The sequence below is a fragment of the Solanum lycopersicum genome, chromosome 1, assembly GCF_036512215.1.
Source record: "Solanum lycopersicum chromosome 1, SLM_r2.1".
NCBI lineage: Eukaryota > Viridiplantae > Streptophyta > Magnoliopsida > Solanales > Solanaceae > Solanum > Solanum lycopersicum.
In genome coordinates, this window is record NC_090800.1 from 70,531,846 (window position 1) to 70,549,418 (window position 17,573).

Sequence of the window (17,573 nt, forward strand, 5' to 3'; positions counted from 1 at the left end):
ATGGATACTCCTGTAGAAAGGGGTGAAATTTTAAGCCTTGAAATGTGTCCAAATACTGAAAAGGAAAAGGAAAGCATGTCTCGAGGTCCTTATTCTAGTGTTGTCGGGAGTTTGATGTATGTTATGATGTGTACTCGCCCAGACATTTGTTATGCCGTAAATATAGTTAGTAGGTATCAATCCAATCCTGGAAGAGATCATTGGAAAGTTGTAAAGAGTATATTTCGATACATGAAAGAAACTATAGATCATGCACTATGTTATAGTGGATGTGCTTTATTCATAAGAGGTTATACAGATGCAGATTGGGCTATTGATCGAGATGATAGAAAATCAACATCCGGTTATGGTTTCTTACTAAATGTTGGTGCTATTTCATGGAAAAGTAAGAAGAAAACTTGCACAGCTCTTTCGACAATGGAATTTGAATTTTTGGTTTGTGTGTCTGCAGTACAAGAAGTTGTTTGGTTAAAGAGATTCTTTGAACATTTTAGTATTGCAAAGAATTTGAAGGGTCCCATGATTCTATATTGTGATAGTCAAGCGGTTACCGCATACACAAAGGATCTTGAGTATCATACAAAAACCAAACACATCGACATCAAGTATAATTTTGTGAAAGACATAAATGGAGAAATAACTTTACAATACATTCCTACACGTGAAATGATAGCAGATCTTTTTATGAAGGCCATCTCTAGAGACTTGTTTGAAAATCATGTTAAGGCTCTAGGTTTACGTAAAGTATGATGATATTTCAGTATTGTAAAATCATTTATTGTTATAATATTCTCCTCTATATATAAAACAATTAAATTTATGTTCAAATGTAGTATGCATGTGATATTTATTTTTTAAAAAAATAAAGTGTGTCAAACAAGTCGCATGATTGACTCTCTCACACGAGCAATCACCTCTTACGTCGAAGAACGTGAAAAGATGAATTTCACCACCATATTAAGACTTGTTTTATGACAAATGTTTCTCTAAGAAAGTGCGTTTAAAGATACCTCGAAAAGAGAAACTAGGGTTAAGCATCTTGAGGTGTTTAAACCGAGATCTATACGATGTTGGATAATTTGGATGATGAGACACATACACCAGTATAAGGTAAAAATATTGTAGCACGTGTTTCATACCACGTGTGTCTAGCGATCAACGGGTCAATGAAAGAATATTCCCTGCTTCTTTATTGTGTGAGACCCAAAAAAATTAAAATAAATTTTCAATGAAATACCCTTTGACCTTTTGCTATTTTCTAAAGTTTCAATCGATGTTGCTGCTTTAGCATGTTACTAGTAGTTATGAATGATTTGACAATGCAGTGCATGTCTAGGAAAGCAGTTGAATAGGATAAATTCAAGTAGAAAGGAAATACATTAAATGAATAATAAACTTATATACACAAGCCGGCTATTACACTAACCATATTGGCATTAAGTGTAATTGTGTGTATAAAGTTAAACATGAACTCGAGTTAACCTCTTTAAGATGATGAATTCTTTCCATATGTGATTGAATTCCTATGTAGGGCTTGTAAAACCTTAAAGGTAAGCTCTTGATGCTCACAGATCGCATGAACTATTTGTCATATGAATTGTGTTTAGCTGATGTAATGTTGGCTTGGGTCTTGTCTACCATGTGCAAAGTGGGAGATGTAAGTTTTGTATTTGGGTCGCCCATGTGGATTGACCCGACCCGAACAAACCCAAAATTTCTTTTAATAGAAAGAAAAGAGAAAAAGATAAGTATTAATTTAAAAAAGGGGTGGGAACAGTCACATGTAACTATTCCAACGTTAATAATTACCTTTTTTAAATTAAATTCTTTTTGGCTTTTTCTTTTGATTAACGGTTCAGAAAGTGAAAAAAAACACAAAAAATACCAATAAACAACTCTAAAGTTTAGACTAAACCACAATAAGACATTTAGTTTGTGAAACTATCTTTGTTTCCTAGTGATTCAAAGAAGGATTTGGAGAAAATCATTCAATTCGTGAATTTTTATTCCGCTGCAACAATAAGAAGTACACAAATCTTGTACTAAATGTTGTTTAAATACTTTCATTGCTGGTTTAATTTCAGTCTCATTCACTCCATCTTCGTCTCAATTAGCCGATTTATTCACCAAGCCCTTAACAGAGACTCTTCACAATAACCTTTCTGGCAAGTTGGGTGTGTTTTCCTCGCCCTCCAACTTAAGGGGGGAGGTGGTGGTGTAGATAATGGTGAAACAGTTATAAAGACAGAGGTTCACTAAGTTTATGAAGATTAGTCATATATATATATATATATATATATATTATTCCTTGTAATTAATTATCTTTTAATTTTTTAAACAAAGTAGGACACTTAGTTTGTTAGATTAAGTAAGACAGGTTTTATTGTTGGTCAGTCATGTTCTCAATTATCTTTACTCAGTTTGTTGTTCACGTATTTCGTAGTTGTATATATATGCATCTGCACAATGATGTCAAACATACAGAAAAGAGAATTTTCTCCCAATCAATTTCTTGCTACCTTTTTTTTCAGTAACTTGGCCTGATCTTAATACTTTTACTGTTTTTTTAAATTTCATTTCGTACAATGTTGATTTGATACAAAGAAAAATGGTTGTATTTCATGTGGAGTCATATATAGGTGGATAGAAAAAACATATTATTATCATCTTAATATTGTGTGAATATAAGATGTCTAAAGAAAGGAGCAAAAATATATTAATTATCTAAAACAAAATAGTCCTTGTATGGAAATAAATGATATAGGTTAATTAGACCTTCATAATGCCAGGCTCAAAGGGAATATCACTCTTGGGTAGCCAAGGGTCTCTTGTGTTGATGAAATTGCCGTCAATGAATTGGTTAATAGTGTCTCCTGAAATTCCCTTTTGGTAACCTCTCCATGTTGAGATTTTTTTGTCAAGTGCAGCACCTGGTTCTCTGTTCTGATACTCTGCATAAAACATGTGTGTTTTCCAAAATTAGTTGTGTTCCATGGTGACCATCCTGATGGATCGATGAATGCATCAATGTTTGATTGCATTATGATGGTCTTGGAATACTCCTTCCATGGACGTCCAATATAGGCTTTTAATGGTGCTAGGGAACCCTGCCTGAGGCTTGATGTCACAATTCTGGATAACTAATCCAGAGGTACTATCTTGTTTATGTTAAGTAGTGGAGCCTGATTAATATATATAACTCTTTACGCAATTTCCGCGGTGAGGTTACCGGGGGTTATGGGGGCGGGAGCCCCCCATCCGAAGGAGGGGTTCAGGGCAGCGACCCGACCTAAATTTTAGGCTTTCCTATTTATTCTCTATTTATTCTCTGTAACCAAAAAAACTCTGATTTATTAATATAAATATACCTCACGGCCGTGGAAGTTTACTCACGGGGTGTTACCACAAAATATTGGGTTTTCTCTTTCTAGATCTCTCATCTCTTTCTTTTAAAAGTTCTTGTGTTTTCATTCATCTAGTGTGTGTGCTTTAATTCGATCCTAACAACTGGCATCAGAGATAAGGAGATACAACACGATCACTGAAGATGGATAGTTTGAAGCTTGGAATCGAGAAGTTTGATGGATCCGATTTTAGTTTCTGGAAGATGCAGATCAAAGATTATCTGTACCAGAAAGATCTTCATAAACCGTTGACCAGGGTGAAACCGGAATCCATGACGGAGGAGAAGTGGAAACTCAAGGATCGCCAGGCTCTAGGGTTGATCCGGTTGACTTTGTCAAGAAACGTGGCGTTCAACATTGTGAAGACGTTCGGTCTGTTGAAGGAACTGTCAAACATGTATGAAAAACCATCGGCTATGAACAAGGTATATTTGATGCGTAGATTGTTCAATTTACAGATGTATGAGAATGGATCTGTTTCTGATCATATAAACGAGTTTAATATGATTGTGAGTCAACTCAATTCTGTGGATATCAATTTCGAAGATGAAATTAAGGCGTTGATTTTGTTGTCATCTCTGCCCGAGTCTTGGGATACTATTGTTGCTGCGATTCGCAGTTCCCGTGGATCTGAGAAACTGAAGTTTGATAAAATCCATGATGTTGTTCTTAGCGAAAGTATTCACAAATGAGAAGTGGGAAATTCATTGGGCAGTGCTCTCAGCGTTGATCGAAGGGGGAGAAGTAAGACGAAAGGCCAAAATCAACATGGTCGATCAAAATCAAAGAATCGAGAAAAATCCCTGAAGATCAAACGTGACTTGTTGGAACTGTAAAGAAAAAGGGCACTTTTAGACGAACTATACAAAGCAAAAGAAGAAACAAAATCACAAAATTTGGAGATGACAATGATTCTGTAAATTCATCAGAGGACATTGGGGATGCTCTAATCCTTAGTGTGAATAGCCCGGTTGAATCATGGATTTTGGATTCTGGTGCATCTTTCCATTCATCTTCAAGCAAGGAGTTGTTCCAAAATTTCAAATCTGGAAATTTTGGAAAAGTATATCTTGTTGACAATAAAGCCTTAGAGATTGAAGGAAAGGGGGATGTTTGCATAAAGACCACCTCGGGAAACCAATGGACATTGGAGGATGTCAGATATATTCCTGGGATCAACAAAAAATTGATCTCTGTCGGTCAGTTGGATAGCACGGGATATGCAGCAGAGTTAGGGAAATGTTCGTGGAAGATCATGAAAGTTGCTATGGTAGTAGCTCGTGGCACCAAATCTGGAACCTTGTACACCACTGCAGAGTGTATAAACTAGGTCGCTGTTGCTGAAGGTGTTTCCGGTTCATGTCTGTGGCACAACAGACTTGGACACATGAGTACTAAAGGAATGAAGATGTTGGTTGCAAAAGGAGAATTAGAGGGTCTGAAGTCTGTTGATATGGGTCTTTGCGAGAGCTGTGTTATGGGAAAACAGAAAAGAGTAAGCTTCACAAGGACTCCTAGAGAGCCAAAGAAAGTGCGGTTGGAAATGGTCCATATAGATGTTTGGGGACCATATCCAGTATCATTACTTGGAGGATCCAGATTCTATGTTACCTTCATTGATGATTTCAGCAGGAAGGTATCGGTTTACTTCTTGAAGCATAAGTTAGATGTGTTTGCAACTTTCAAGAAGTGGAAAGCTGAAGTTGAGAATCAGATCGGTTTGAAAGTCAAATGCCTAAGGTCTGACAATGGAGGAGAGTATGACAAATCAGAGTTCAAGGCATTCTGTGCAGTTGACGGAATCAGATTGATGAGAACAGTTCCTGGTGAGGCAAGGCAGAATAGAATTGTTGAGAGGATGAACAGAACATTGAATGAGCTTGAAAGGAGTATGAGGATACACTGTGGGCTGCCCAAAACACTTTGGGCGGATGTTGTGAGCAAAGTTGCATACTTGATCAATAGGGGACCATCAGTTCCTTTAGGGTTCAAGATTCCAGAGGAGGTGTGGACAGGAAAAGAACTTAAGTACTCACACTTGAGGACTTTTGGTTGCACTTGTTATGTTCATGTTGATCCAGAAAAGAGAGACAAGCCTGATGCCAAGGCTGTGAAGTGTTACTTCATAGGCTATGGTTCTCATTTGTTTGGTTACAGATTTAGGGATGACAAGAACAGATCCTGAGACATTGTGACGTGACATTTGATGAGTCTGTCATGTACAAGGACAAAGAGCAGAAGATTCTAGAGATTACAAATCAAGTGGCAGTTGAGGTTGAGTTGGAGAAGAGAAACCCCATAGATGTCGAAGCAAATACTCAACCAACTCCTACTGAAGAATCTGGAGTGGAGCAAGTTACACCTGAGCAGGTGTTAAGGAGATCATCTAGATCCATGAGGGCACCAGATACGTATTCACCTTCATTACACTATCTATTGTTGACTGATGAGAGAGAACCAGAGTCTTTTGATGAGGCCCTACAGGTGGAGGATTCGATCAAGTGGGAGCAAGCCATGGATGATGAGAGGAGGTCACTTGAGAAGATCGACACATGGGTGTTGACTAAGTTATCTGCAAGGAAGAGAGCTTTGTTAAATAAGTGGGTGTTCAGAATCAAGAGTGAACCAGATGGCAAAAGAAGGTTCAAGGCTCGTTTAGTGGTTAAAGGATATTCACAAAGGAAAGGTATTGATTATGCTTAAATATTTTCTTCTGTTGTGAAGTTAGCCTCTATTCGAATTCTGTTGAGTGTTGTTGCATCGGAGAATTTGCATCTAGAGCATATGGATGTAAAAACAGTGTTTTTATATGGAGATATGGACAAAGAGATCTATATGCAGCAACCGGAAGGATTTGTAGTTCCAGGCAAGGAACACATGGTGTGCAAGCTCACCAGGAGCTTGTATGGACTAAAGCAAGCACCAAGGCAGTGGTACAAGAAGTTTAACTCCTTCATGACCAAGGGTGGATTCTGCAAAGCTGAAAAGGATCCTTGTTGTTACTTCAAGAAATACACTGATTCATATGTCGTTCTACTCTTGTATATGGATGATATGTTGATTGTAAGATCTAGTATGAGAGAGATTAACAATCTGAAGACAAGGTTGTCTACAGCATTTGAGATGACAGATTTGGGTCCAGCAAAATAGATTTTGGGGATGGAGATTTCTCGGGATAGATCTGTTGGCACTTTAAATCTATCTCAGAAGTTGTACATTGAGAAGGTACTGAGCAGATTCAGGGTTAATGATGCTAAACCCAGGACTACTCCATTGGCAAATCACTTTAAATTGTCAAAGGAGCAGTCACCCAAGACTTCCGAGGAGCGTGATCACATGGCACTTGTTCCATATGCTTCAGCAGTTGGTAGTTTGATGTATGTTATAGTCTGCACTAGACCTGATATACCACATGCATTGGGAGTTGTTACCAGGTACATGGCGAACCCTGGGAAAGAGAATTGGGAAGGTGTGAAGTGGCTTCTGAGATATCTGAGAGGTACATCCAGTAGTTCACTTTGTTTTGGAAAAGGCGAGGTGACTCTACAGGGTTTTGTGGATGCTGATCTTGGTGGGGATATTGACTCGAGCAAGAGTACATCCGGGTACATTTACACCATAGGTGGAACAGCAATGAGTTGGATGTCCAGGCTTCAGAATTTGTATTTCTCTTTCATCTACTGAAGCTGAGTATGTGGCATAGCTGAAGTTGGGAAAGAGATGATATGGCTGGTAGATTATCTTAAGGAATTGGGCAAGAAGCAGAGCGAGAAGATTCTTTACTCAGATAGCCAGAGTGCCATGCAGTTGGTGAAAAATCCAGTCTATCATTCGAAGACAAAGCACATCAGAAGGCGATACCATTTCACTCGCAGGGCAGTGGAGGATGGTGAAATGTGCTTGGAGAAGATAGAGGGTGCAAAGAACCCGGCAGACATGTTGATGAAATGTGTTGATGTTAGGAAACTAAGGTTATGTAAAACCTCGGTTGGTCTTCTGTAGTTGTTGCTACAGATGTTTCGGTGTGGTAAAGATGTTGATGATGAAGAGATTTTTTTTTGAGAATGTATTTTTTGGATGATTGAGTCAGTCTCAAAGTGGGAGAATTGTAAGGTAGTGGAGCCTGATTAATGTTAGGATTTCCTATTTATTCTCTATTTTAGGCTTTCCTATTTATTCTCTGTAACCAAAAATACTCTGATTTATTAATATAAATATACCTCACCGCCTTAGAATTTTACTTACGGGTTGTTACCATGAAATATTGGGTTTTCTCTTTCTCTCTCTAGATCTCTCATCTCTTTCTCTTGAAAGTTCTTGTGTTCTTCATTCATCTAGTGTGTGTGCGTGAATTCGATCCTAACAGTTTAGACTTTCCTTGAGAAGTGACCATGCAAGCTTGTGTATCACCTGGTTTCCTCACAATCAATTGGCAGTTTTGGAAGCATCACTAAAAATGAAATCAATGTTGCCTGTAATGATAGAGTCACGGAACAATTATCTGTACGAGTGAGCGTATAGGATGTATTGGAAACCATCGATTTTGTAGTTGTAGACAATTGCTTTATCATCATTAATCCTCAATGCAATAACTTGTTCTTTTACTGGTCCTGCTCTGTTTTCAATACCGATGTCCCTGATAACGAACCTTTCACCAGAAACACCAAGGGAGGTTGTATGCCATTTTACTACACCGCCACCATTCTTACTCCCTTGTCACCCAGTGACAGTGGCGGTAGCCATAAATTTCACAAAGAGTGTCCAAAAATTGTATAGGGGTATATTTTTTCTTTTGGATGAATGAGTGCACTAGAAATTTTAAAAATTAAAGTACGTAATATACATGAAAATTTTTGGAAAGAAAAGATGAAAAGATGAATGAGTGGACTAGAAAATTTAAAAATTAAACTATGTAGTATACATGAAATTTGTGGGGGGGGGGGGGATACCAAATATATATGAATTTTTTTTTTAAAAAAACGAGGAAAAGCTACTGCTAGGGAAATTTGAACTCACAAGCGCTTAAATGTTTGGCTCTTTCAAGACAACTTAAACCACTAGGCTGCACCTTAAACCACTAGGCTACACCTTGTTGTGTTAAGGGTGTCCAAAATAAATTAGTTAACCATTTTGTATATTATTTTACTTGTATATACTATGTAATTTACCGACGAAGGGTGTCCAATAGTATATAGCTACGCCCCTGCCTAGTGATTATGGTCTTGGTTGGCCCTTCACCAATAAACACAACATTTGCCTGTCTTTTCAATTTCAATGTGTTCCTTGTATGTACCGGCCTTGATCAGGATAATGAAAGGAGTTGTATAGTTCATGAGGACAGCGTTAAGTTCTCCTGAAATGGTCTTGTATTGTCCGTCACCACTTGCAGAAACCACAGCATTAGGCTTGGAGGGAGAAATTTGAAGGAGCTTATGGCTACTGGCTTCAACAAACCAGTCACTATTTGATAACAATTTGCGGGTAAGGCCAGTGGTTTTTGTGATCGTTTCACCGAAAACTGTTGGCCATGGAAAGAGCATTGATACTCAGCTCTTTCGTATTCAATATCTTCATCATTTTGTTGTGGGTTGCACTCTGTTCTGATTTGATAAAACCATCTGAGCAAGTCTCTTCATAGGCAATCACAGTGCTAAGCCATGTCTTGAGGTCTTCCACCACATCCTTGATCTTAGAGAAATCAAAGTTCTCAATCTTAGCGATAGAGCGTCTTTGGTGTAAGGATCACTGGCAGCTTTCTTAATCGGCTCGGTGTTTTTTGAGGTCATTCTTGATGTCTGACACAGGCTGGCACCACAAGAACAGAAGCTATTCCACCGATTACCACCTTCTTTGCAATTTTATCAAATCACATGTTAAGCCAATCATAGTTTTGAAAAAGGCATGAAGTTTTGACCATTAGTTTTAAATGTGTGTGTTTTGGGAAAAAATAATCATATGATAATTTGTTACAGCCGTTTTCAAAACTAAAGGTCAAAAACTTCATGCCTTCGAGAAAATTTTATTTATTTTTGTAAAATAATAGTTGAGTTGTCACTTGATTTTTGGAAAATTAAGAAAACCATTTAAAAAGATAATTTTGAAATTTTTTCAATGAACTTAATTTTAAGGGTTCAAGCGATCCTCTCAGAAAAGTTATATGTGGTTGACCAACGAATTAAATATGTCAATAATGAAAATATTTAAGAATTATTCGTGAAAAGAACTTATTTAAAAATGAACAGAAATTATTTGATACATAAACATTCATACTATTTCAAGAAATGAAATAATTCTAATGTGGAAGTTTCAGAAATAATTCTAGCTTAACAATTTATTCGAATCAAAATTTTCAAATAAGCGAGTAGCTCAAACGCTTAAATATGAATATGTATTATTTGATAACTATGAAAGAATATGAAAAATATTTTAACTTATCCTGACAAGCCTGGATTTGCCCAAAAGACAAGTTAGTTCACTTAGCATTTGTGAAAAAGATACATTTTTTTATTTAAGTCAATTGCACAAACCTTGTATTGTTTGTAATCATGGAAGGATTTGACATTTATCCCTACCTTGTTAATAGAACTTCAAAATATACATGAGAGGTGGGCTACACCACGTCTCCCCGGTTACATGTCAAAAGATATTTCTAAGACTTCGGTTGAACACTTCCTTAGAGAGAACACTATTAATTAAAGACACTCTAATTAGTGAAATAAAGGTATCAATTCAAACTCTTAATTTCTCGTTGAGGATTCAATAACAAATCCACTAAAATATCATTAGGTAGTGTATGAGAAGGGTACAGTGTATGCAGAACATATTACTATCTCAACGAGATAGAGAGACTTCTTCTGAAAGACTCTCGATTCAAGTTTATCAAAACCAAGTAATTATATAAGAAAATAACAATGAAAAAAGCATAGTCATTAATTAATAAGAAAAACAGTGCAAAGTCTACACGAAAAAAACACTAACAAGAGTAAAATATTGTAATCAAACACATTAACAACATATGGCAGGAACTACAAGGGTACAACAATTACTATGACAGACAAACAAACAAGCCTAAACCTTCGCAAGGCAACACACCCTCCATCCCTTCTATCCCTCTACCTTAATCAAGGATCTATACTCCTTCCTATCTAGAGTCGTGACCTCGATAACATGAAGTTGTGTCATATATTGTATAATCACCTTTTTCTCAATACTTCTTTGGCCTACATATATCCTTTGTGAATCCCCAACAACTAGATTCTCACTCCTCCTCACTGTGGCACCAGCGCACCTCTTATGCACATGTCTAAACCATCTTAGTCTCGCTTCCCACATCTTGTTCTTCACATAGGTAACTCTCCTCTTCTCCCAGATAACCTCATTCTTAATCTTATCGCTTCTAGTATGCTCACACATTTATCTCAACATATGCATCTACGAAACATGCATCTTTTGTACATATGAGTGCTTGACTGGCCAACACTCCAACCTACATAACAAGAACACTCTAAACACCAATTTGTAGAACTTACCTTTAAGTCTAGGTGGTACCTTCTTATCATACTAAACTCTAGAGGCAAGCCTCTATTTCATCCATGTTGCTCTAGTGGGATGTGTGACATCATCATTGATGTGCTCGTTACCCTGTATTATGAGCCCAAGATACTTAAAACTTTCTGTCTTAGAAATAGTTTAAGTGGCAAGCCTTACTTCCACGTTCACTTCATATGACACGCTATTGAATTTGCACTCCAAATATTCTATTTTGTTCATGCTCAACATGGACCCTTCGAACTCTATAGTCTCTTTCCAAATCTCCAACATAGCATTAACTCAATTTGGTGTCTAATCAATCAGTATTATGTCTTCTGCAAATAATATACACAGAGGAACCTCTTCCTGAATAGAGCACATCAGTTCATCTATCACCAAGACAAATAGGAAAGCACTAAGAATTGATCCCTTAATTGAAGTGTAGCCTCATCGTAACTGGTAAGTGCTCTGAGTCTTTTCCGATTGTTTTATGATGACCCAGACCGTCGTTATTGGCACCTACACTACAACTTGGTGGGAGAACCACTACTAGTTATCAACTAAAGCAATAAACCTACAAACTAAGGTATTAACGTTACGGAAGCAAGTTAAATAACTAAAGACAATGTTCCATTTCTAAACAATGGTATAACAACTAACTAATAATGTGGAAGATAAACCTAGAACCTGAAAGTCAATGTACTAAAATTAGAAATAAGAACCAAATCTAACAATAATTTCTTGTGAACTATCTAACTAACTAAAACAAGGTCTACGTCCAAAAATGATGGACATAGACTAAAGAAAATTTTATGGCAATTCGAACGATGTGTCTCACCCTTGAACTCGAAGTGATCATCGATCTCCTAAGAGAGGTCTATCAACAGTCGTGCAAGATGCGCTGTACTCAACAAAAATATGATCAAGTGCAGAATCGGTACACAACCACGGTGTAGTGGTAAGTCACGTGGCTATCCCACTAGTGTAACATAAACAAGCAATTACAGGATTATAAAACATGCATAAATATCAACATATTCAATACTATCACAAGAACAATATCACAGTTCACATGTTATATCATGTAGTTGGTCCTCTCACGGAACCCAAAATCAAATTGTTAGCATGCCGGAATGTGGCTATCAAATCCATTTTATGGAAAACATGAAAATCGATCCCAATTAGCATGTCGAAATGTGAAAATCCGATTCAAGTTAGAGTGTCGTAACGTGGCAGCTGATCCCAATCACATATTACAATAACACATCAAGATCACACGTTCAAGTCATAATTTCATTGTGTCAATATTCATATTTCTCATTTCAACATCTATGATCAATATTGTGTTATGTATACACATACAAGTATCATAACGAAGCAAAGCAAATGTATATCATACAATAATAGAATCAAAACCATCACCAACCTTAAAACAAGCTTGAAACCCTAGACAGATTGATCCATTCCTTTCCAGATTCGTTCTGCTTGTTCGTGGTTTATAAATAACAATTCATGTACAGGATTCAATAAAGAAACACTCAATTCCAAATGTTAACGAACTATGAACCTTAGTTCAAAACCCATGACCCCAAGTAGTCAATTTATGGTTAATTCCACCATAAGACTCTTCAAGAAATCCTTCCTCATTAATATTGACCCATTCTAAAAGTATATACGGATCAAAAACTAATTCAGGAAGTAAAAACTTACATCTAGTTTCAAGAATGGTGGAAAATGAGTTGGAATAGCTCAAGGGTCGTCTCATTACTCAAAAAGTCAAAAAGTACAAAATAAAGTCGTCTAAGGGTTTTATTTATGATTTTAAAATCCTCCATCCTGCTCCAGCAACACCCATCCTGTTGTAGCGGCGTCGCTGCAGTGGCAGTAATCCTGCTGAGCGGCACAAATTAGACCAGTGAGCTTTTTAAAAAAACTAAAAAAATTACGTATATACATTCTCGTCTGTTCCGCTACAAGGGTACCCATCCTGTTGTAGCGGCATCGATGTAGTGACACAAAACGAGATAGTGAGCTCCTTAAGGGTATTTCACTTCTCCCTTTTTACAATACCCTCTTCACCCACTATGCTGAGAAAATGCTCTTAACGTCAAAATCAATTCCAAATGATCTACTTATCCAAATTCGATTTTGTAAAGTTGTACGAATTCCTTTACAATTTATCTATCCAATTATGTAATCAAAACTACATTTACTCCATCCGATTGCTACCGGATTTTTCTACGCCTTGATGACTCTAATTTTCTCCAAATCTGGACAAGGTTGGAAATATCCTAGTCATATGAAAAGTTTTTCTGACCCCAATTTTCCCCATTGGCATTTCTAGAAGACGAAACCGGTTGTTACAGTAGATACCAATTTATCAATCAGTCGTCCTCGGGTGATCAACTAAGGAAAAGTAGTCTAGAGAAGGAACAAGGTAGTACCTGATTCGACGAACAATTGTGGATACTAGTCTCGCATATCCTTTTCAGTCTCCCAAATAGATTCCTCAACTGGACGATGCTTCCATTGACCTTTTACAAACTTAATCACTTTGTTCCTCAACTTTCGAACATCACGATCAAGAATAGCAATCGGTTCCTCCTCATATTGGAGGTCCTTGCATAACACTATTGAGTCCCACTTAATGATATACTCTCCATCACCGTGATAGCTCTTCAACATAGACACATCAAATAAAGAATGTACATCGGACAAGTTTGTAGGTAGCGTCAATCTATACGCCACCGTTCCTACACGTTCAAGAATCTAAAAGGGATCAATATACCGAGGACTCAACTTACCCCTCTAGACAAGTCTCATCACCCCTTTCATGGTTATACCTTGAGAAGAACATTCTCGCCGGTCTGGAATTCCATGTCTCTCACTTTGTGATCCGCATACTTCTTTTATCTACTCTACGAGGTTAGAAATTTAGCTCGAATGCTCCTCACCTTATCTTGAGCGTCGTTCACTAAGTCAATCCCCCAAAGGTTTTACATCTCCGGATTCAAACCAACATATGGGTTATCTACATCCTGTCCCATATAACGCTTCAAATGATGTGATATCAATGCTCGAGTGATAACTATTATTATAAGAGAACTCACATAATGGTAGGAACTTATCCCAATACCCTCCAAAGTCAATTACTCAACACGTTTTCAAAACACTTGTATAGTCCTTTCTAATTGTCCATCCGTCTGGATATGGAAGGTTGTACTAAATGTGAGCTGCTTGACCAATTTAACATGCAACTTCCTCCAAAACTTAGAAGTGAAAAGGGTTCCACGATATGAGATGATGGAAAGGGGCACACCATGCAACTTTAGTATCTCCTTTACATAAATCTTAGTCAATTGTTCAGCATTCTAATCCACTCTGACCGAGATAACGTGGACTGGTTGTAGTAAACCTTTCAACCACTACCCAAACAGAATCAAATTTCCCAAAAGTCTTGAGGCTAACCACTAAGTACTGCTTATATATATATATATATATATATAAAAAATCCTCTCTTGCCTCTTGCTACTATTTTGCTGCGTCTTAGTTATCTTGGAATTTTATTGATAACTTACTAGTTGTCTTTGTTATTGTTGATTAGTTTTAAGTTATAGGATGAACGAGAAAATGAAAAGAAAATAATGGTTGTAGAACAAAGGAAATAGGAAATATAATTTTGAATAATTAGAAAAAATTACAGGATGAATGGTATATGTAATTACACCTTCATCATGCCAGCTTCATAGGGAATATCAAACATTGGTAACCATGGCTGTTGTGTATTAATGAATTTACCGGCAGTGAAGCTGTTAATAACGTCTCCTGAAATATCCTTTTGGTAACCTCTCCATGTGGAGACTCTTTTGTCAAGTGCAGCACCTGGTCCTCTGTTCTGATACTCTGCATAAAAACATGTGTGTATTCCAAAATCAGTTGTGTTCCATGGTGACCATCCTGATGGATCAACGAATCCATCGATGTTTGATTGCATTATGATGGTCTTGGAAAACTCCTTCCATGGACGTCCAAGATAGACTTTGACTGGTGGATTGGCGCTAGTGAGTGCTTGATCAGCCTTGATGTCACAATTTTGGATAACGAATCCACCTAAGGAATCTTTTCTCATCCTTCCTTGAGCAGTGATCATGCAAGCTTGATTAGGACCTGGTTTCCTCACAATCAATTTGCAGTTTTGGAAAACAGCACTTGCATCACCAAACAAGAAATCAATGGTGCCTGTAATGGTACAATCACGATAAAATTGTCTTCCTGAGTGAGCATATAACGTGTCTTGGTAACCATCGATATTGCAGTTGTAGAGAACAGCCTTATCAGCATTAATTCTCAATGCAACGGCTTGTTCTTTTGTGGGTCCTGCTGTGTTTTCAATACCCATGTCCTTCATAACGAAACCATCACCACAAACACCAAGGGTGGCTGTATGCCATGTTGATATACGGTTAGGAACTACTGCCTGGTCACCGGTGATTATGGTCTTGGTTGGGCCTTCACCAATAAGCACAACATTTAGCATGTTCTTTTCGATTTGAATGTGTTCCTTGTATGTACCCGCCTTGATCAGGATAACGAAAGGAGTTGGACTGCTCTTGGGGACAGCTTGAAGTGCTTCCTGAATGGTCTTGTATTGTCCGCCTCCACTGGCAGAAACCACAGCATTAGGCTTGGAGGCAGAAATTTGAAGGAGCTTACGATTACTGGCTTCGACAAATGAGTCACTGTTTGATAACAATTTGCGGGTAAGGCCTGTGTTTTGTGTGATCATTTCACCGAAGCTGTTGACCATGGAAAGAGCATTGCTACTCAGCTCCCGAGTGGTGCTCATTAGCTTCATCATTTCGTCACGGGTTGCACTGTATTCTGATTTGGTGAAACCATCTAAACAAGTCTCTTCATAAGCAACGACAGCGCTAAGCCATGACTTGAGGTCATCCACTATATCCTTCATCTTAGAGAAATCAAAGTTCTCAATCCTAGCGATAGAGCCCCTTAGTTCCTCAACGGCTAGATCAAACACCTCTTCACAAGCAAGGAGAGCGTCTTTGGTGTAAGGATCACTAGCAGCTTTCTTAACTGGCTCAGTGTTCTTGATGGCATTCTTGATGTCTGCCACAGTGGCTTCGAATGCAACCTTGATGTAGTCCTTTGGATCGGACACATTCTTTGCTGCGGAGAGGGTCTTTTCACAAGTTTGTTTGTATGGTGTGGGTTGACACATAGATTCAACTGACTTTGTTGAAGTTGCAACTCCATTTGATGAAGTATCAGAATCATGTTTAGTCAGGGTGACACAGGCTGCCACCACACAAGCCACCACAAGAACAGAAGCTATTCCACCAATTACCACCTTCTTTGTCATTTTTTTGGTTTTTTTGTTTTTTTGGATTTTTTTTTATGGGGGGAGTTCCCTATGAAACAACCCCTATGGTTCTTCTTGTAAGTGAAGAACTCAGAGGGGTTTTATTGAAGGCTGTGTTTATTTCCTTTTGATGATTTTTCCTACCTGATTTCTTTCTTATTTATAGTTTGGAGGAACGACAAGTTTTTGCTTGGATTGCCTTAAATTTCTCTTTGGAATAGTGTCTGACCTCTCTAATTCGTAAGATTTGTTCCCTTCCTTTAGTTGTTCCCCTAAAAAATAGTATGACTTCTCATTCTTTGCTTAACAAAAAACCACCAAAACATTATTTTTGTGAAATTTTCATTTCCATTGGACTTCCCTTTTTGATACTTCGTACTTTATTAATTAATTAAAATAATTGAGTTGTCACTTAATTTTTAGGAAATTAAGAAAACCCTTTAAAAAGATGATTTTGAAAACCTTTAAAAAAACTTAAGTTTAAAGGTTCAAGCGATCCTCTCAGAAAAGTTATATGTGGTTGACCGACGGATTAAATAAGTTAATAATGAAAATATTCAAGGATTATTTGTGGAAAAAAAACTTATTTAAAAATGAACAGAAATTATTTGATACTTAAACATTCATAATATTTCAAAGTAATGGAATAATTCAATTGTTGAAGTTTTAGAAATAATTTTAACTTAACAATTTATCCGAATCAAAATTTTCAACTAAGTGATTAGCTCAAACGCTAGCTTAAACAAGAATATGTATTATTTGATAACTATGAAAAAATATGAAAAATATTTTAAGTTATCCTGACAAGCCTGGATTTGCCCAAAAGACTAATTAGTTTACTTAGAATTTGTGAAATAAAGATAATATCATTTTCTAATTTAAGTCAATTCCACAAACCTTGTATTTATAATTATCAGAGGGTTTGACATTGATCCCTACCTTATTAATAGAACTTCAATATATACATGAGAGAACGGCTACACCACGTCTCTCTAGTTACATGTCAAAAGATATTTCCAAGACTTAGGACGAACACTTCCTTAGTGAGAACTATTAAAGATACTTTAGTTAGTGAAATAAAGTTAATCGTTTAAAAATCATAATTTCTCGTCGAGGATTCGATAACAAATCCACTGAAATATCATTGAGTGGAGTATGAGAAGGGGTATAGTGTATGCAAAATATGTTAGTATCTCGTGGAGATAGAGAGAAGCATTCTGAAAGACCCTTAGTTCAAGTGTATCAAACAGAAGAAATTT

General features: G+C 37.1%; 3 protein-coding genes and 1 pseudogene across 3 annotated transcripts; 1 reads left to right on the forward strand and 3 right to left on the reverse strand.

Moving 5' to 3' along the window:
* Positions 1-750, forward strand: LOC138346267 (secreted RxLR effector protein 161-like). Its single transcript, XM_069294749.1, has one exon. The coding sequence runs from the start codon at positions 1-3 to the stop codon at positions 748-750; it is 750 nt and encodes a 249-aa protein (XP_069150850.1).
* Positions 751-2,769: 2,019 nt separating this feature from the next.
* LOC101261062 (pectinesterase-like) lies at positions 2,770-14,453 on the reverse strand (annotated as a pseudogene).
* On the reverse strand, positions 13,404-13,813 carry LOC138346298 (uncharacterized). Its single transcript, XM_069294750.1, has 2 exons — positions 13,778-13,813; positions 13,404-13,703 (listed from the first exon to the last, which is right to left on the reverse strand). Exons 1-2 carry the CDS (start codon positions 13,811-13,813, stop codon positions 13,404-13,406), a joined length of 336 nt encoding a protein of 111 aa, XP_069150851.1.
* A 146-nt stretch (positions 14,454-14,599) lies between the features above and the next one.
* Positions 14,600-16,455, reverse strand: LOC101260471 (pectinesterase). The gene has a single exon (XM_004229214.5). It carries the CDS (start codon positions 16,312-16,314, stop codon positions 14,656-14,658), a length of 1,659 nt encoding a protein of 552 aa, XP_004229262.2. The 5' UTR covers positions 16,315-16,455; the 3' UTR covers positions 14,600-14,655.
* Between the last annotated feature and the right edge of the window lie 1,118 nt (positions 16,456-17,573).

Bases quoted from the DNA above. Each gene is read 5' to 3' on its own strand.
- LOC138346267 (XM_069294749.1), top strand. From the start codon at position 1: ATGGATACTCCTGTAGAAAGGGGTGAAATTTTAAGCCTTGAAATGTGT.
- LOC101260471 (XM_004229214.5), bottom strand. From the start codon at position 16,314: ATGACAAAGAAGGTGGTAATTGGTGGAATAGCTTCTGTTCTTGTGGTG.
- LOC138346298 (XM_069294750.1), bottom strand. From the start codon at position 13,813: ATGGAATTCCAGACCGGCGAGAATGTTCTTCTCAAG. The intron at 13,704-13,777 runs GTATAACCATGA...GATCCCTTTTAG, and splicing joins GCGAGAATGTTCTTCTCAAG to ATTCTTGAACGTGTAGGAAC.